Source organism: Engystomops pustulosus, chromosome 3 (assembly GCF_040894005.1).
Source record: "Engystomops pustulosus chromosome 3, aEngPut4.maternal, whole genome shotgun sequence".
NCBI classification, from domain to species: domain Eukaryota; kingdom Metazoa; phylum Chordata; class Amphibia; order Anura; family Leptodactylidae; genus Engystomops; species Engystomops pustulosus.
In genome coordinates this window covers 20,010,069-20,030,061 of record NC_092413.1, presented here as the reverse complement: position 1 = coordinate 20,030,061, position 19,993 = coordinate 20,010,069, and the positions used below count along the sequence as shown (strand labels likewise).

The window sequence follows — 19,993 nt, the reverse complement described above, 5'->3', positions numbered from 1 at the left end:
CTATAAAAGAGACACACAGAAAGTGTCTGCATCTTATAGTCCAAAAGTGGGGAGGATGAAGCACTGCCAGACCCTCCTGACCATTGTCCTGGAGATAGTGTGCCTGGAGAGAAATAGTAGTGCAGAGGTGAATCGCTTAATCAGCGCTTCAACTGATCTCGGAGAGCAGAGACTCTGCGCTACTATCTCTCCTGGTCGTCCTGCCAAGAGTATTACTGTGGGGACATGCTTCCTGCATCACTGCAAGCTCCTTAAACCCTTTAAGTCCCAACAGGGGATGGGACCAGAGTAGTAGGGCTGTGCGCACGTCCACAATAGCGGCTACGCACACGAGGCCGGTCGCCACAGGGCTTTGCACGCGCCTGCATGAACGGGTGATGTAGAGCTGTGTGCGAGAATGGTTGTAGCAGGGCTATGTGTGCTTTGCTTGTGACCAATAGGGAATCTTTAAACTGGTGTCAAATATAATATATATATTTTTTTTACTACTAAATCTGGGGCGTGTCTCATTGTTTAAAAAAAAAAAGTGAACAAATGGTGAAGAAAAGACCTTCGTTACGCAGGTGTGAATGGTGTCCTAAGTTTTAATGTCTATGGGGTTGCACTTACCTTTGGTTTGGAGCAGGGATACTGAAATAAATGGACTTTACAGAAGTCATCTGCCAAAGCAATAACCTTCCTGTTGTGAGATCGGACTAAAGCGTTAATATCCGTGCCATCAGATCCCTCGGGCCACACGCCTGGTGGGACGAACAGATTATATTACACAACAGCAGTTTTGAGAAATAAAAAAAAAAAACACTCACACAAAAGGGAAAACTCGAGATTTTACATGAAATACAGAAATGCAGATTGAAATAAAAACCTCCTTGGAATTCATAATGAATGACCTGGTGTCACGTATAATATACGGCTGTGTCAAAGAATCAACCATTGACCGGCTCCTGTATACTCCATTCTGATTATTTTGAGATGGAAACATGATACATATTAACACATTACATCATCACTGACCGAATACGTGGAATCCCAGCACACACGTGTACGTGGCCCAGTCAATGTCTTTGCAGTCTGAACGATTCCGAATTAATTTACAACCACTTGGAATGTCCCCTAGAGAGAGACAAACACACAGAAGGATATAGAGCGCTGGGTTATTACACGTAATCCATAAACCTCACACAAGCCTCAATAGTTAATAGGAATCCTGGTACTCAAGATGAGCCGCCAAAAACCCGTAAGACAAATTGAGCGTAAAAAAACGTGCCCCTTTCTACCTCTCGATACTCACAGTATAATATTTCATAGTCTCCTGAGTTTGACATTATGTATTTGTTATCTGGTGACCAGTCGAGGTGTGTAATGTAACTGGAATGTCCCTGCAAATAAAAAGGAAATATATTAAGATTGGGGATAAAGATCACAATTATTTTAGGACTACAGAAACAAGTTGCATCCCCTCTTCCCCCTCCATAGACTTCCATGTCATAGTAGCTACAATATAAGGGTTTGAAGGGGATAAATGGCAGTGATTTTTACATCTGTGTCCTTTTGAACATAGTGTCAAAGTGAGTGTAGCTGAGGAATAACACTACTTCATTACTTGACTGGAGTTGATATTCTGCACTGTTTAGCAGTTTTCCCCTCTGCAGATTCGGTTCACAGTTTTCCCCTCTTGGAGTCGGTGACTGGAGCTCCAATACTCTCTTACTAGCATCAGCGGTATCACATAGGTACCGAGCAATATTAATGTGAATAAAGCATATGGGGCTAGATAGAAACTTCCTATTTAAAGGAAACCTACCATTTGATTTGATGCATTGTGAAGCAAACATACCTTGAGAATGCTGTAGCTACACGGATGCAGGAACATATCTTGTTTAATCCCTGAGCTGAGTGGTTTTGCTGATAAAACAGAGATAACATTATGATAATAAAGCTTTGTCCCTTCTATGGCTCCTTCAGGGCTTCTCCTAGCATGTGAGTTTTTCTCTGCAGCAGATGAGGATGCAATCACTGTTCTCCCTGCCAGACAGAATAATCAATTGCTGCACCATTCCCCAGCTGCTGTGTATGAGTGACCCAGCTCAGTTGATTAGTCAATGCTTGACTAACCACCATTTGTAATTACAAGCTCAATGTGTAATGTGTTGATCTAGGCAGCCATGCTGACCCAGCTTTCCCAAGTTCCTGAATGTTATAATTGTTTTTTCAGCAAAACCACTCCGCTCCGGGATTAACCAAGATATGACCCTGCATCAATGTAGCTTCAGCATTCTCAAGGTATGTTTGCTTTATAACGCATCAAATCAAATGGTAGATTTCCTTTAACACCAGATGCCTTTGTCTGTGCCTGTGCCTTTACTCTCCCCTCCCATAGACTACTATGTAATCTGATGGATCTGTAGGCTACAAACTGATTTAGCAAGAAGACATTTCATCATGAAGGTTTAGGACCAATGGACAATAATGGGGAAAGAAGTAGAATTTACACTTTCTTTCCCCTTCGTTTTTTTTACATTACTTACAGTGCACTTTCCGTATCTGCTGTATTTTCTTCCATTTTCTGAGACATTGTAGAGGTAAATAAAATTATCATGTGACCCCACGGCAAGGAGGGCTCCGTCTATGGGAGAAAACAGGATTTAAAGATCAATCTTACCCTAGTATTTGTAAGTCAATGACTGTACAGGACAACAAGCGAGAGCAGTGACTACTTTAAAATGGCACGGGGAAGGGGGTTTTGGTGGCAGACCCCAACCAATCTTTTGTTTATTATCTAAGGAATAGGCGATCGGCTCCTTAATTAAATATTCCCTTTAAGGGTTTTTTCCACAAAACAAGATAGGCCCCATCCACAGGATAGAGCCTAATTAAATGATCGGTGGGGGTCTCAGTGAAGAGACCTCCACAGATCACAAGAGCAGGGAGTCCAATGGGGTCCGAGGTACCACCAGCAGACCCCTCATCCCTCCCCGAGATGAGAGTAGCAGATGGCCGGTCATGTCCATGCTGCTCTATTTACAGTCAGTACCCGGGAAATGTACAGGATAGGTTCCATAGGTTTGTTCTTAAGTTGAATTTGATTGCAAGTCGGAACTGTATATTTTATCATTGTAGCTCCAGCCAAAAATTTTTTTTTTGTGCCAGTGACAATTGGAGTTTCAAAATTTTTTTTTTTACCGTAGTTGCACCAAGGATCATCAATAAAGCTTCATTACAGACACCTTACAGCTGATCAGTGCAGTCTGCGACTATAGTAACATCCAGAGAGCTTCACCAGAGGTCACAGGGAGCAGAGGGGTCTGTCTTTAACTAGGGGTCGTCTGTAAGTCAGGTGTCCTTAAGTAGGGGACCGCCTCTATCTCTTTATAGCTAACGCGGTGTAGGAAAACCCCTTTAATGTGTGTCATCTTTCAATTTGTATATACAGCATTTTTTAGCAGTTTTCTCCCTTTCAGGCTCTAATTTCTCATGGTCGTGGAGCTGGTGACTCGCTGCTATGATGTCTCCCAAACAGAATAGCCCTTTTAGGTAAGGCATTTTTGTTTTTTTATGTTTACTGCACTGTTTAGCAGTTTTTTCCTTTGAAGGCTTCTCATACTGTAGACCTTATCTAAATATTCTGGGAATGAAGTCCCGAAGTGGAGATGTGACAGTCACCAATCACTTACTGTACGGAGTCACTCACCGACTGAGTATCGCATCACCGAGAGCTGCTCATTGCCATCCGTGTGTATGGAAACCAGGTCTCTCGTCTCGGCATCTAGGACAAACCATCTAGAAAAGACGACAAATATGTCCTGTGTTATACAAGGTAGAGAAGAGCAAACAGACTAATAACATGTATGTAAGGTGTGCTTTTCTTTTTGCAGTACACGCTGGCGTTTAAATTTATATCGATATGGGACCTATTATCATTAAATATTTTTTTTTTTTTTTTTTTACTATTACTTTAACCCTGGAGGGTCACTTTATATACTGCAATACTACGATGGCAACTGATCGCGCCCTCTGATGATGTCAAGGGGCGTCAATCAGCCTTCCAAGATGGCCGTGCCCATTGCCAGCTCTGTCAGGTGCTGCAGTCGGATATGGCAGCTGCACCCAGTAGGTGAACCGATTGTGGAAGTTAGAGGTGGGTGTCCGGCTCTATTCTACATCCGACACCCGCTGTGTATGGAGAGAGCACAGCCCGGAAGCTCTCTCCATACCAGCCCCCACAGCACTATGTTATAGTCCGTCATGGTGCACAAAGGGGTTAAAGGCAACATCCAATAAGCCACAAGCCAACATTTCCCTTTATTACCTTCCAGAATGTGTCCCAATAGCTACAACTATTCCACTTGGATGGAAGTCTGCACAGTGTCCAGGTTCCTGGAAAAACAAAACATTCCAATTACTCAGTTACTATCCACATTATAGTCTGAAGAAGAGGAGAAGAATTAAAGGGGTTGTCCATCTTTTGCGGATTAAGGGAAGTAGGTTATTTGTAAATGACCTTCTAGTAAAATGAACTTACATCTAGAAGTCTGGTCCACTCCAGTGTGTGGTCTACAGAGTTCCACAGACAGACCTGCTTGTCCTGGGCACATGTTAAGAGAAGATCTTTGAAGGGGTGCGTTGCCAGTCCCCAGAGTTCATCTGTGTGACCCTACAGTTTTATAGGAATGTATTTCATTAGGTTCCTTATAAGGAAGGGCTTAATACTGAGATATAAAGCAGAAGAGGCAGCACTTACTTGAACTTCAACCTGGAAACCATCATTGAAGGTTCCTCGAAGAACAAAGTTCCTTGATGTGCCGATCAGAAACTGGTCAGTTTTACCCTCTGCTACGGCCCGGATGGTGCCATACTGATCCGGAACCTAGAAAAAAAGTTCAAAATTAAAAAAAAAACTTGCATCAAATCAACCATAAAATAAAAGAGAACACTTTACAGCATTGGCCTCCTAATGAAAGTTTTGCACAGTTTGGCCACTAGGTGGCAGTGATTAAACACCCATGTTTCATGTTGAGGATCACGTCCCTTTAAATATGTCAATTATCGGGAAAATGGTTTCCTTTCTTTTACTAAATAGAATCTATACACAGCCGCCTGCTATAAAGTGCTCTTCCCATAGTACGAGGCGGCGTACACCATAGATCATCCATCACATTAATGGATCTCGGAGCAGAGAACATCTGCCGTCATCTATCACAGGAGATAATTACACGACCCGGGTCACATCTTCAGTTATTATTAGTGTCACACGGGGTATAAATAGGAGGTACACGCCGCCGATATCTGGTTAAGGTTCGGGATGGACGACTTCCGCGTCTTCTGTACAAGTACACGCGGCATAAGGCTCCAGGAATAAGGATAGACGCAGCACTTACGGGAGATCCTGCTTCAACCCAAGATGGGGCTCAACTAGGATATAAGGCTACAATAGTTTACTGTAAGGTAATTAATGACACAATGGGACTGGAACCACCTGGCAATCATCTGAGCACTATTGACATGTTTAAGAGTGTGTTCACACGTGGCAGTAACGCATGCATTTTCAAACGCATCAGAACATCTGTGGATATTTGCCCGATTACATAGCTGTTAACATAGCGTTAACAAATGCATTCCCTTAATGCATGCATTTTGTTAATTCAATGTAAAAAGCAGTGTAATCCGGCACCTCTCCTCTTCTCAGACCCCGCTATGATATTCACATGGCAACAAGTGGAAGGGGGATCTGGTTGGCAGTGCCCCCTATAGGATGTACAGGCCGGGACTAACATGCATGTGAGCGTGTATGAAGCTGTACAGGGAGCAGGACCACATGTAGCTGATGATTAACACGATTTCCAAAAAGTAATTTCCAAACTCTGTAAGTAGGTCATTTACTCATCCGCAGAAAAGCCTCTTATGATTACACAGAGTGTAAGCTTTTGGCTGCAAAGTGTTTATGTAATGGCTGAAAGATGTTTTACTGTGACGCCCAAAAAAAAAACAACCCGGGGATTATGAGAAAAGAATTAATGAAGTAAAAGGCAAAAGTGTGATAAAATGTAGGATTTAATTATGAGAAAATACACATATGGAACCCAACCAAAATCCTACCCTCTGCTACATATAATCTTCAATAATGCCGCACAACCAGGACCAGCCTCCACCACCCCCCAACACCGTGCGCCCAACCAGCCTCCACCACCCCCCAACACCGTGCGCCCAACCAGCCTCCACCACCCCCCAACACCGTGCGCCCAACCAGCCTCCACCACCCCCCAACACCGTGCGCCCAACCAGCCTCCACCACCCCCCAACACCGTGCGCCCAACCAGCCTCCACCACCCCCCAACACCGTGCGCCCAACCAGCCTCCACCACCCCCCAACACCGTGCGCCCAACCAGCCTCCACCACCCCCCAACACCGTGCGCCCAACCAGCCTCCACCACCCCCCAACACCGTGCGCCCAACCAGCCTCCACCACCCCCCAACACCGTGCGCCCAACCAGCCTCCACCACCCCCCAACACCGTGCGCCCAACCAGCCTCCACCACCCCCCAACACCGTGCGCCCAACCAGCCTCCAGCCCCCAACAGCCTCCAGCCCCCAACAGCCTCCAGCCCCCAACAGCCTCCAGCCCCCAACACCGTGCGCCCAACCAGCCTCCAGCCCCCAACACCGTGCGCACAACCAGCCTCCAGCCCCCAACACCGTGCGCACAACCAGCCTCCAGCCCCCAACACCGTGCGCACAACCAGCCTCCAGCCCCCAACACCGTGCGCACAACCAGCCTCCAGCCCCCAACACCGTGCGCACAACCAGCCTCCAGCCCCCAACACCGTGCGCACAACCAGCCTCCAGCCCCCAACACCGTGCGCACAACCAGCCTCCAGCCCCCAACACCGTGCGCACAACCAGCCTCCAGCCCCCAACACCGTGTGCACAACCAGCCTCCAGCCCCACCCTCCAATACAATATATTCTTGAATACGACCCGCCAATACGATACCCTAGCATCACTGCCCGTATACAAAACCCATCATGTAGCAGAAGAGACGTTTGGTCTTACCTCAATCTCCCTCTCTGGGTTGAGGTTATGATCCCACAGTATGACTTTCCGGTCTTTCCCGCCTCCGGTGAGCAGCATGCCGTTCCGCATCTGACACAGAGTGAACACGCTGCCATCGTGAGCTTTGATTTGTTTGCTTATTTGGTAGACGCCTGGTGGGGAAAAAAAACAAAAACATTTTGATATATTGCCAGACAAAAGTAAATTTAAGCTGATACTTTATCAGGGCAGGTGTAAATCGTTATCACAAACCTAACGAGGCATATAATACAGGAATAGGCCTCATCACAAATGGAACTTTGCTGTTAATAAACTTTCGATAAAATTATGTTAATTGCATTTATATAGTTCAAATTGAAGAGTCAAATTTGCATAATTTTCCCATAAAGCATTGCGCAAGACCTCCCCACCTCTCTAATGGATCTCCCACAGGATAGTCAACGTTCCGGTGAGGACAAGATCAAAGCAACACGAAGAGATGGAAAATCAATATAACTTCCAACTAATGAAATGTTCTGCAAGATTTTAATGCTGACGCAGCACAACGTCTTCCTGGCTGCCAGGACTCGCTGATGTTCAGCTTCAGGCAGAAATTTAAAAAAAAAAAAAATTAAGAAAAATGATGATTTATTCTTTGCGGCTGTAATTGGTAGAAATAACTAGGAAGCTCTAATTACTTATGTGACATTCGCGGGGTGAGTCATGTAATTAATGGAGGTTCTGGGTAAACTACTGCTCGGAGCCATCACTAGTAGTTATTCTCTTTCCATAGAAAATCACAGATAATGTATTTTCTATAGGCTATATTGACACCAACGTGCCCACCGTACCGTAGCGCGGTGGGCTCACCCCCGCCCCTCTCCATAGAGAAACATGGGGCACGGCGCTGTATTCCGGGGAAGGATATGACATGTCCCATCTTTCTCTTGGCTACGAACAGTATGGTGTCGCACGTGTTCTGCACCGATCCGTACGGCGCTGTGCGCCCATTGCCGTCATATGGCAGTGTGAATGCAGCCTTAATATAACCAGTTCCTGTCAGTCAGATTTCCCCACTATACGAAGAAACGTGGCCACACAAGAGTCTCCCTGTGATTACTACAGAACAGAACACTAAATCCAGGACATGACCTCTACATCTGACCCAGAACTGAGACAAACAACTTTCCCTCCATTCCCTCCTTATTGTGTTAATTTCCGGAGTCTTGAAACAATGGGTTTACGTTTTGTTTGCCATTTCTTGATTAAATTACTATTAAAATTGAAATCCTGGGAGATCTGGGAAAAGAAAAAAAAAAACCCCACTGAACCTTAGGTTTTACAGAGTTATGATTCTAAGGAATGCAGAGCAAAAACAGGAAGTGCTGGCATTCTGAAAATTCCTCTGGATCTGACTAATGGCCCGACCGCTGCCCGCGCCCCTGTGCCCCCCGAGCCCTGGCGTTCTCACTCCGCTCCGGTGGCCAAATGTTCTTGTGGTGAAAGGAGAAGATGGCGAGGCAGATTAGGGAGTTCAATGCCAATAATGAGAAAGGGATTGATTGTTCCAAATCCGACTGATATGATTACAGCAATGTGATTAGGGGATTCTCTCCGAGCTCTTTAAGCCTGTGCATTGCAATATGCTGGGTAATGGTTATCTCCTGCCGCTGGGTGGTCCCTTGCTCTATTTTGGGGACGTTAAATGGATCTCGGACCTCTCGTTTTGCTATAATTCATACACCTCATTATTGGTCTCGCCCTGCAGCACATTACCACCTGCATTCTACTGTGATCCGATACCTTCCTAGCATAGCAGGGAGTAACTTTTCCAAAAAATTGTGTCACATCCTGTAAAGTTTGTGAGGTTTCATTCCAAGCTGCATGATCTCTCTTTATACAGGACCCCACAAAAGGTCCACAGACCGCACAGTGTGGTATTCCAACGCCAGATCGCCACAGAAGACCTTATTCTTCACTCCTCTTTCCTCGGATCCTGGGCTTTTAACCCCTTGGATGCCGACATTCTAAATGGAATATAAAATAAGCGGATTCCCACTAGAAGGCATTAGTACCCCACAAACATGACGGCAGGGTGCAAGTGACGTGACTTCAATCTTTTTCCACCAAAACTATTCACCAACTCAAGACTGCTACCAGTTATCAAACCCAAGTGTTCTGCCGTGGTCTGCAACTAGTGGCTCTGTAGCTGTTGCTAACCTGCAAATCTGGCTGCTGGGAGTAGTAGTTCCAGTGCATTGGTTTTAATTGTAGTCAAAGTGGTTGTATCATGACATAGAAATTGTGCCCTACCTGCAGGATAACAGACAAGTGTCTTATCATTGAGGAGGTACAGTCTATATCTCTTTGGTAATCTTCTTAAATTTGTTATCCATGGCCTCCTTCTTTCTAAAATAAACTTGTAAAATTATGATAATGAGTTTGAAGGTCTCTGGGAGGCATTACCAGAGCATCTCTCTGTTGTAGCCTCACAGCCTGATATACTGTCTCGCCCTCTTCATGCTTCCTCAGTACTTCCCCCTCCCCTACATAATATCAGAGGAACAGAGAAGAGCTCCACACAGTGTAACTGCTTGGGAAGAAACAGCACAGAGGGGTTCTGGTAACAACCCCCAGGAGCAATTCAGGTTAATTAGCATCATTTTAAATGCTTATTTTTAGAAGGAAGGAGGCCATGGATAACAGTCACAGTCCCGGTGCCTGGATCTATGAGTAAGTTTCCCTGGTTTATCATGATGGATTTTGATGGTAGATTTCCTTTAATGATCTGCCACATAGAAGCAAAATCCAGCGCTTTTCGGAGTAGTAAAAGATTTCCGGACAGCACGCATGCCCCACCGCCATTCCATTCAATCAGTAAGCTTAGTGACCCCTATATCAGGATCCGTAGACCCCCCGTTAATCAGTTATAATGGAATAAGAAATTAAAATATCATAGACCAGAAGTCTAAAAATACTATACAACCTCCTCATCCTCTTCTGTCATAGTAGTAACATGTTATAAGAAGTCGTCCAACAAGGGGAGGTGAATACTTTTCCATAGGTGCGAGATCACTCACCAGGTGAAGCCTCTGCATGAGGAGAGAGGTGCCGCGTGTGCCAGGCATATTAATGATATTCGGAGCGGGGAATACACCTAATGACTCAGTGCTGGAGAGATAATAAGCTGAGCTCTCAGGACAATTATGGAGACATTTAGCTGGATGCCAAGCAGGGATTAAGAAGTAATTAAAATGTTAGGAGTGGCCGAGGGAAAAGCCAGAAACATCCAGGAAAATGTCTATGATATCACCGCGCCCTTGCATTAGGGCTATGCTGTGCGATGGAAACCTGGCGTGTTTTTGTTTAACTGAACCCTCTTGGTGGCAGCAGGAACCCTCCACTTACTCATAGAGTAGCGCAGGTGTGAACGCTTGTTGTTGGCCACGATGTCGTACACGGATTACAGCGGATCTAACTGGGGGTAGTCTCTGTAATCTGCTGCGTGTGAATACATGAGAAGGTGGTGGGGGCGGACAGGCCTTACCTTTTACTCCTTTACCCGCCGTGGATTCCACAGGAGTTTTGCTCCATATTAACATGACTCCACCAGAATCTCCGGCAAGAACATCTCCGTTGGGTAAAAAGGCCAAGCACTGTACAAACTTTGGTTTCTCGTATTTCTGCAAAGGAAAACATATTAGTAGTGAGGGAACAATCGAAGGCCGTTTTTAGGGTGGGTTTTTTTTTTTGTTACAAAGGTTCTGGGCATTGTTCATTTTAAAATTCTGTGACAAAAATAGTTACCAATACTAGAAATGATTGATACGATGAACAACAGATTTTGCCCTCACAGGTTATAGGTAGAGTTGAGCAAACCCGAACTTTAGGTCCGCCTAAGGCTGCATGCACACTGCCGTGAGCCCGCCGCACCATAGCACGGCGGGCACACGGCAGGCGGGGAGAGGAGGAGGAGGTGAGCGCAGCTCATCCCCGCCCCTCTCCATAGCGATGTATGGCCGCGGCGCCGTAATACGGGAAAAGATAGGACAGGTACGGTGCCGCGAGCCCATAGAAGTGTATGGGGGACGTATATCAAACGCATATACGTCGGCCGTATATACGTCCCCCATACTATAGTGTGAATGCAGCCTAACTCCGGGGCGTGATGCTTGATGGGTAGGACACATATAGCTGGTTTATCACAATCACTAGAGATTTTGGTCAGTAATTTCCAACATTCCCATACAAATTAACAGAGCGGGGAAATCTGCTGCTCCACCCATTAAGTAAGAATGGGACCCCAATTCTCCGAATTCCTAGAGAGACTCTCACCAATCAGGTTATTATCCCCTTATCCTGCATGATTTTGATGCTTAGCCAATGTTGTTGTAGGGGCGGATATCGCTGAAAATCTTTTATTAATGCCTTCCTTTCGCAGCCTTTTTTCGTTCATTTTTTCTCCCCACCTTTTTCCATGTACAGAGCTGATTGTCTGAGTAACCAATTTGACTTCCCAGTAACTTTTATTCCATGCCGTGTACTGGAAAGCTGGAGAAAAAAAAACGCATATGCGTCCCTTTCTTGTGGTCTCAGTTTTTATGGCTTTCACTGTGCGCTCCCCATGATACATGTACTTTATTCTTTGGTTCAGTCCGATTACTGTGATACCAAATTTATACAGGTTTAATTGCATTTTGGGGGGATTGTGTCGCACACGATCGGATTGTGGCACGGCTGTCGGATGATCCGACTGATTCGGACTGAGCGCAAGTTTTCACTTGCACCAAGAAGAAGAAGGTGAACTCTGTCGGACCTGAACGGGCAAGCGACACATGCAGGATATCGGGTGCACAATCTTAGTGAATCCAGAACAGTGCATTCTGCTCGGACAATGCACTTTCTGTGAACTCCTCCAGACGGGTAAGTAAATGTGGCCCACTGTGCACAAAAAAAAAAAAAACAAAAAGGTTGTTTTGCCATCTTCTGGCGCGAACACCTTTCTCATACTTTGGTGTACAGATCTGTGTAAGACGTTTTCACTGCTAGCATTTTGAGGACTGTACAGCTTTTTGATCACTTTTTATTAACATTTTTTATGTGATGGCATAAAAGTGGCTTTTCGGACATATGGGCAATATTTTCCGTTATGGGGTTCATATAATTCTTACCCCAAAAATCCCCTGTTTTCTTGCCAGCGAGTTTCCACTCCAGGTCCAGAAAAATATGTGAGACTTTCCACAGGTAACTATGGTGTTGGCATCGGTGGGATGGAATTCTACAGCCAGGACCACCTCATTTGTAGTCTGTGAGACACAGATAATTACAAAGTATATGTTATAACAGTATTTATATAGACATTACACATAATATATTACAACGGGGAGGCACAGTTTCTGTTAAAGCTCGAGGAGGAGGAGGAGGAGGAGGAGGAGGAGGAGGAGGAGAAGAAGGAGAAGAAGGAGAAGAAGGAGAAGAAGGAGAAGAAGGAGAAGAAGGAGAAGAAGGAGAAGAAGGAGAAGAAGGAGAAGAAGGAGAAGAAGGAGAAGAAGGAGAAGAAGGAGAAGAAGGAGAAGAAGGAGAAGAAGGAGAAGAAGGAGAAGAAGGAGAAGAAGGAGAAGAAGGAGAAGAAGGAGAAGAAGGAGAAGAAGGAGAAGAAGGAGAAGAAGGAGAAGAAGAAGAAGAAGTAGTGAGGGGAGGAGAAGAAGAAGAAGAAGAAGAAGTAGTGAGGGGAGGAGAAGAAGAAGAAGAAGAAGTGAGGGGAGGAGAAGAAGTGAGGGGAGGAGAAGAAGTGAGGGGAGGAAAAGAAGTGAGGGGAGGCAACTAGAAAAAGGGATGAGGAGAAGTTTACAATATTTCTTCATATATTTATCCAAGACAAAATCTTTACAAGAATTAAAATTAAAAAAATTATTAAAAACATCGGGCCAGAGAATATACACATACATATTTTTTCAGTTCTTATGAGATTAAATGTTCCTTTAATTCTGCAGCAGGTTTTCTTTTGTTCAAATGTCATTAAACAAAGATTTTATTTTTGGCAAAACTAAATCTGAACATCTGAAATGTTGTCCAAGATAAAAAAAAAAAAAAAAATCTACACTGTGTTCCACCCTCTGGGCGAAAGCTGCAGCTTTTAAGGAGAAAATCATGTTCAGAAATGCAGAAGAACATTTTGATAAATCATTTGCACTTGTGTGTGACAGGAAAGACCTGATCCTGACACTAATGGGAATAGCTGGTAATGTAGTCAGCAGCCGCTCATACATGTGGCAATTGTCCTGAATGAACACAAGGCCCGGCCGGCTCCGTCTCACGCTTTCTATGCTGGAGCAAAAAAAATCTGAAATATAAAACCTCATCTCTAAGTTTTGAATTTTATTATAAGAAAGCGGCATCTTCTTTGAAGCTCAATGCTTGAGGCCGGTGGCAGGGCTATGCCATGTTATTGGTTTCTGTCAATTTTAGGCTTTGCCGAATATCGGACAGAAATATACAATAAAATAAAACTAATTTATAATAAAAAATATAAAAAAGTTGGATTTTATTTATAAATAAATTACCTTTATTTCAGCGACTTTTGACTTCTTTTGCCAGTCCCATACAGTTAGCATATGTTCATTGGAGTCATCAATCACTGCCAAATGTACCCCAGAGTCCTAAAACACAACAAAACCATATCAGTGATAAAGGGGATTTGGGACAACAATCTGATTGGTTGTGGTCCGACACAGATCATCAGAATCAGGGTCCGGGCCATTAATTGATGGAGTGAGTAGGTTGGTTCCATAGTTTTGAATGAAGCAAATTCATTATAGAGAACGGGGCCCCTGTTCTTGTGATTAGTAGGGGTCCCATCAAGTCATATTACATAGTCATGTTACATAATGTGGATGCTTTGTTTCCTAAACCAAAATCAGTCAACTATGTTACCTCCTACGATCCCCTCCCACCCATGACAAGCCGTCCAGACCACCAATGATCAAATTATTCCACTGGCTTGACAAACCGTATACAAACTGTATCAGTAAATATTACCGCTTTGGAAAAATCCAGGCATCCAACTCCACGCTCGAAGGTTCCAAGGCCGATGACTTGCAACGTGGATAGGCTAACCGAGTCCCAGACTCTAACGTGAGGTTGTAGAGGCTGCACAAAATACAAAGCAAAAATAGGTTATAGGTCTTGAAGCTATTTTATAAAACTATTGTCAGAAGATGAAAGTTAGTTTTGATGTGCAGGTCCAGGTGATTGGACCTACAATGGTCACAGAATGTTTTAGAATGCATTTTTGGGGTGTCAACACATAGATGGGCAAACTTAGACTAGACAGCCTTATATCAACTGGCATTAGATGCAGTAAATGACACGCGGACTGCCCGACTTTATTCAGAAAAGACACATTGGGCCAGATTAATCACGGCAATTAGCCCCAGCGTATGATAAATTTGCCCCATCCCCTTTTAGTTTTGAGGGGGTGGTCTTTACCCTTCCATCCTTGTCCACTCCTGCAATCTGTCCTGTGGCGATTCTGATTTTGTCTGGATGGAGAGCGATGCTGCACCCGGGAAAAGGAAGGAAAGGATTTCAATGATTGATACAAACACATAATCATAAGACAAAAACTGCCCTTCAAAAGGGGCATCTAGAAAAACACGGCTGCTCCCACACTGGTTGTTCTTACCATTTAACGCAATCTGTGTGACCCAGATAATGTCGCTGAGTTCTCTCCTCGTAGTTGAACAGTACGACGACAGACGCAATGAAATATACAATTTCTCCGGTAGGGAGGAGGTAAACATTAGCGCGACAGTCTCTTCCACGATAACCGTATCTTTATCACGTGCCGTTAAGGTGAATGAAGTCTGAGAAGTTACAGTACAGGGTGGGAATTTTCTCAGAAATTATGTGACCCAATTTCATTCTCCCAGACGTATCAAGTTCTACATTTTCTGTTATGTAGAGATATCAAATTTTAGGATGAGTTGGGCTACAATTCTTACCGCTAAAAGTTGTGCAGCCAGTTATTAGAACGAGGCAGCTACTGGTTCACTTGGTTGTTGAATAACTTTGCTCCCTAAATAAAACATAACAATTGAAAGTTTTCCTACGATTGACATTTGATCAATGGGAACACAATGGCTCCAATGTATGTCTAGATCGTGGATCCCAAGTCCAACTTTTCTCCTCACTGTACTTAGGAGACTGAAGAAAGTGGAGGTCAACTATGACTTCAATCAATGACCGTAGGGGTCATAGAAACACAGTGCAACGTGGGGATCCTTCTGTCAGTCTGTTAGACATTAAAGGGGTTTCCTGGGCACGATTAGAACCACATTTTCATAGGATATTAGTAGTTAATCTGTGACGGTTCGACAGCCCAAAGCACCGGCTCAGTGCAGTTGGGCCTACGGTTAGAAAGAAACTAAGGTTTTTACAGTCCATCCACACTGCAGGACACCCCTTCACCTCCACGAGAGTCCTACCACCTGACAGATGCACTAAATGATGGAGTCCTGCTTCAATCCAATCACTGATTATTTGGTGTGGCGGGGAGGGCTTCACCAATCAAATGGCTTATTCTAGGAATACCATGAAGGTGTAACCACCACGTTATTCAAAAGAAGATATTTTCAGGCAACTAAAAAAAAAAAGAGTAAGGCCAAGTAGTGGCTCTATAAGGTTGACGTCTTCTGTTCACGTCATGGACCTTGACCAATTACTAGTGATTAGAGATGAGTGGACGTCCAAATTTGTCCATATGCCAAATCAGGTAATGTGTACGGGTTAGACTAACAGCCAATCCTGCAAATGGACAACTGGGTAACAAAGGTAGCCCCTGGCAAATTATATATGCCGAATTGGGAAGAACCCGACCTAGAACGTAGAGGGTCTGCTCATCTCTACTAGTGACATCTCTTTCTTGAATGTTCATATAGTTTCAGAGGACCAACTTCCGTCTGAGAAACATGGACCATGTGCTGGCCATCTGACGGAGTAGATGATCAAGTGATTTTGGCTGATTTGTCCATCCAGGGATCGAGGCCAGCACGTGTAACATGGTTCTTGGAAAGCACACACCAGCCTAAACCAATCTTACACGTGCTAAGTGTTCTTAAAAAGATAACTGGAGAGTAAAGTACAGCCGGACATCTCTGGTGGTGGCCTAAACACCTTGAGAACAAAAAAAAAAAAACGCAAAAGAAAACGACTCCTTACAAATACTTTTCCTAATAATACACCACGTTCTTCAGGCAGATTCAGTCCCACCTTAAATTAAGTACATCACAACGTCAGACAAAAGGATACACCCACTCCAGTTTTAACTTCTCAGGTGGCAGCTCCGTTCTTATGTCTTCATAGTTCTCCACGTCCGAAGGAATGAACATTGTGATTGGTCGGCCTCTCATAAACATCTTAATGTATTCTCCTTCTACAGAAACAAGACAAGAAGATTCCGCATGGCGTCAGTCAATGAAAAACATGTACATTCCGCTATGTGGCCTTAAAGGTGAAACGGCTGGAGATCAGGTCAGCCATTGTAAGAGCCAGATTGACTTCCTCGAGAGAGCAGTCAACATGCAGAGGTGAATGACCGAATTGCTGGTAATACTCGGTGTAGAGGGGTAGTGGGGGAGATGTTCTGCAACCAGCTGCAAATGAAAATATTAGACAGATCTAAGAGGATGTGAACAGAGAGAAAGCTGGAGAATTGCTCTATGGGGTTAATAATAGGGTAGCGGAGCTGAGAACATTGAAATATTTAGATTCTGCGCTCCCCATAGACTCTTCATATGGAACAAAAGCAAATATTATCGCAGAACAAACGTCGAGAGCAGACTTGGAATTTTCCAACACGTCTCACACTAATGGTAACTGGGTGTTATTCTTTACACCATCTTCTGATATTTCACAGCCTCAGAAAATAACTCGGCTACAATGAGCTAATAGGAGGTCACCGGGGCAGCACTGTATGTACTTACACCCTCAGGAGTCCTAACCCTTTAGTAAAGGGTCAATGAGATGCCATTAAGTGGTATCATCAGATGAAGTATTGAAAAATGGAATATTGTTCACGTTTTTAATTAAAGGTGGTTTTGGACCACTAAACCTCCTGTATGTCTTTGGGATGTAGAGTGGGTTGTACAAAGTGCTCCACCGATAACGGAGTCCTGTTCTCTCTAAGTGATGGAGCTACAGGTTGACCAAGCAGCCTGCCACTCCATTCAATTTGACGGGAATGTAATAAACTTCAGATCTCCCAACTCCCATCTGTTATATGAAGATATAGGAGATACCAGAGCTGTGCTCAGGAGTTTAAAGATGCTCCCAAGGTACTGAAGAGGCTGGATGCTCCATTCAAATTGGAGAGACTGCTCTCGTTATTAGTGGGGTCCCAGAATTGGACATCCACCAATTGTTTTCCCACAAACTAAAGTTAGGCCCTATCCACGGGATCGGGCTCTAATTTACTGATCAGTGGGGGTCTCAGTGCTAAGAGCACCACAGATCTCGAAAACGAGGGGTCCGTCTGACCTCTCGTCGCTCCGTCAGACTAATGGAGACATCGGCAGCACATGACAGTTCCGCTCCATTAATCCATTAGTCTGAGGGGCAGTGAGGAGTCCAACAGACCCCTTGTTTTTACGATCTGTGGGAGTCTCAGCACTGAGACTCCCACTGATCAGCAAGTTAGGCCCTATCCTGTGGATAGGGCCTAACTTTAGTTTGTGGGAAACCCCCTTTAAGGTGCCATGGGTCCAGTGAGTTGAGTTTTCTTTGGCCACCAGCAGTGCACCTAGTAAATCAGAAATACCTAAAATTTGCTTAACGTCTCATGTCCGAAATTTGAGGAAAAGGGGTCCAAGTGGACACAATTCACCAGCCCAAGCACCTTTTCATCATCACCTTGTTAGCAGAATTGGATCGGGAGCCAGAATAAAAGGCATGCTGGTGTCTGAATAGTCCTGTACTGAGCCAGGGGACACCTGGAAGTGTGTTGGGATCTAGAGGATCTACGATGCCACTGTATAATATGGAGATTCCAGTACAAGAGAACTATGTAATACTTGGATTAACCTGAGGTGGCGCTGTAGTAAAACTAAAGACTTCAACTGATCTCTCACTTCTTGGGACCTTCCTTTAACTTTTGAGGTCCCTTCAAATAACAGGCATTAGCATTGTCCAGATTACCCCCTACTCCTCCCCCAAATCATAAAGTAAAAAATATGGCCAAAATTTGAGCTAAATTGAAGTTAAGCAAGTTTCTGGTAAGACTATAAAAAAGAGCTGTGAATACTCTTTAATGGCTTGCGCCTTCTGTTTAACTAATCACCGGGCTAAAAACATTATCGAATATAAGAAATAATAAAACGCATGAAAGAACATTCCTATTAATGTCTCCCTATATGAGGTAAGACATTATAAATATGTTTTATGGCTTATAAATTTTGGTTCGAGGACTCGATGCCTTGAGATGTCATCAGGATTGTTGGGAATATTTCTGGTATTACTAGTAATATAATACACTAGTGGACGTGAGGTGTGTAATATATCATCGCAAGGCCTGTTATTTGACTCATTGCTCATGAAATATGGAAAATACCAAGGAGTCCTGGTTAGTCACGTAAAAACCCTATCTAATAAAGCCTTGGTCACACTAATGTTTTGTGAGCGTTACTTTCACAGAATTTTTGTGGTATTTTTTCCTGACAGAAGGTCTGACAGAAAAAATTGCCTTGTTGACCAATGTAAACAATTACATGAGGGAGATTTGGCAGAAACGTATGAGAGCAGCACTTTTCCAGTTGCGACCAATCAGAGCACAACTTTCATTTTCCCACAGCCAATTATAAAATGAAAGCTAAGCTGTGATTGGTTTCCATGGTCCACAGTTTTTACCTCAGGCAATTTTGATAAAATTGAGGGAAGTTGAGTCATAGAGGGGGATTTATCATCAAGTTTCTGAGGTAAAGCTGTTCTAGTTGCTCATGGAAACCAATCCAATTTCAGCTTTAAATTTATAAACAGCTGTGGAAAAATGATTGGTTGATATGGGCAACTAGAACAGTTCTGTTTTAAGAAACATGTGATAAATCCCCCCCCCATAGTTTTGATAAATAATATTGCAAATCAAACTGAACGTGTTGCCCTTAGCACCCAGTCATAATTCAGCCTGTACTAAATAAACTTCTTTGGGAACATGAAAGCTGCATTGTGATTGGTTTCTTTTGGCAATCGGTTTCCATAAATCGGTTTCTAAGGGCTTCAATAACAAAACCTTGACTTGTCTATAGAAACCAACCGGTGCTCCGTTTTCATTTAATAAATTCCGCTATACCTGATTGGACAATTACAGTGTGTTTCTTAGGGTTCAGAATTTTAAAACTTATCACTGGTGGTGGAGAGATCACCACCAGCGTCTCCTCATCTTGGCTTACACTCATAGGCTTCTATCACTGGTGGTGGAGGGATCACCTCCACCGTCTCCTCATCTTGGCTTACACTCATAGGCTTCTATCACTGGTGGTGGAGGGATCACCTCCACCGTCTCCTCATCTTGGCTTACACTCATAGGCTTCTATCACTGGAGGTGGAGAGATCACCGCCAGCGTCTCCTCATCTTGGCTTACACTCATAGGCTTCTATCACTGGTGGTGGAGGGATCACCTCCACCGTCTCCTCATCTTGGCTTACACTCATAGGCTTCTATCACTGGTGGTGGAGAGATCACCTCCACCGTCTCCTCATCTTGGCTTACACTCATAGGCTTCTATCACTGGTGGTGGAGAGATCACCTCCAGCGTCTCCTCATCTTGGCTTACACTCATAGGCTTCTATCACTGGTGGTGGAGAGATCACCTCCAGCGTCTCCTCATCTTGGCTTACACTCATAGGCTTCTATCACTGGTGGTGGAGAGATCACCTCCACCGTCTCCTCATCTTGGCTTACACTCATAGGCT

At 44.2% G+C, this 19,993-nt stretch overlaps 1 protein-coding gene across 1 annotated transcript in view; it reads right to left on the bottom strand.

Annotated features, from left to right (window-relative positions):
* Positions 1 to 19,993, bottom strand: part of EML4 (EMAP like 4) — a 104,291-nt gene that overhangs the window by 3,815 nt on the left and 80,483 nt on the right. Inside the window, exons 8-23 of the mRNA XM_072140252.1 lie at positions 16,340 to 16,463; positions 14,715 to 14,864; positions 14,519 to 14,588; positions 14,069 to 14,179; positions 13,594 to 13,689; positions 12,202 to 12,336; positions 10,578 to 10,713; positions 7,052 to 7,203; positions 4,742 to 4,867; positions 4,523 to 4,654; positions 4,310 to 4,377; positions 3,692 to 3,780; positions 2,529 to 2,626; positions 1,292 to 1,379; positions 1,015 to 1,113; positions 610 to 740 (exon numbers count right to left, since the gene is read on the bottom strand). Coding sequence (XP_071996353.1) covers positions 610 to 740; positions 1,015 to 1,113; positions 1,292 to 1,379; positions 2,529 to 2,626; positions 3,692 to 3,780; positions 4,310 to 4,377; positions 4,523 to 4,654; positions 4,742 to 4,867; positions 7,052 to 7,203; positions 10,578 to 10,713; positions 12,202 to 12,336; positions 13,594 to 13,689; positions 14,069 to 14,179; positions 14,519 to 14,588; positions 14,715 to 14,864; positions 16,340 to 16,463 — 1,805 coding nt within the window. The remainder of the gene's footprint in view (positions 1 to 609; positions 741 to 1,014; positions 1,114 to 1,291; positions 1,380 to 2,528; positions 2,627 to 3,691; positions 3,781 to 4,309; positions 4,378 to 4,522; positions 4,655 to 4,741; positions 4,868 to 7,051; positions 7,204 to 10,577; positions 10,714 to 12,201; positions 12,337 to 13,593; positions 13,690 to 14,068; positions 14,180 to 14,518; positions 14,589 to 14,714; positions 14,865 to 16,339; positions 16,464 to 19,993) is intronic.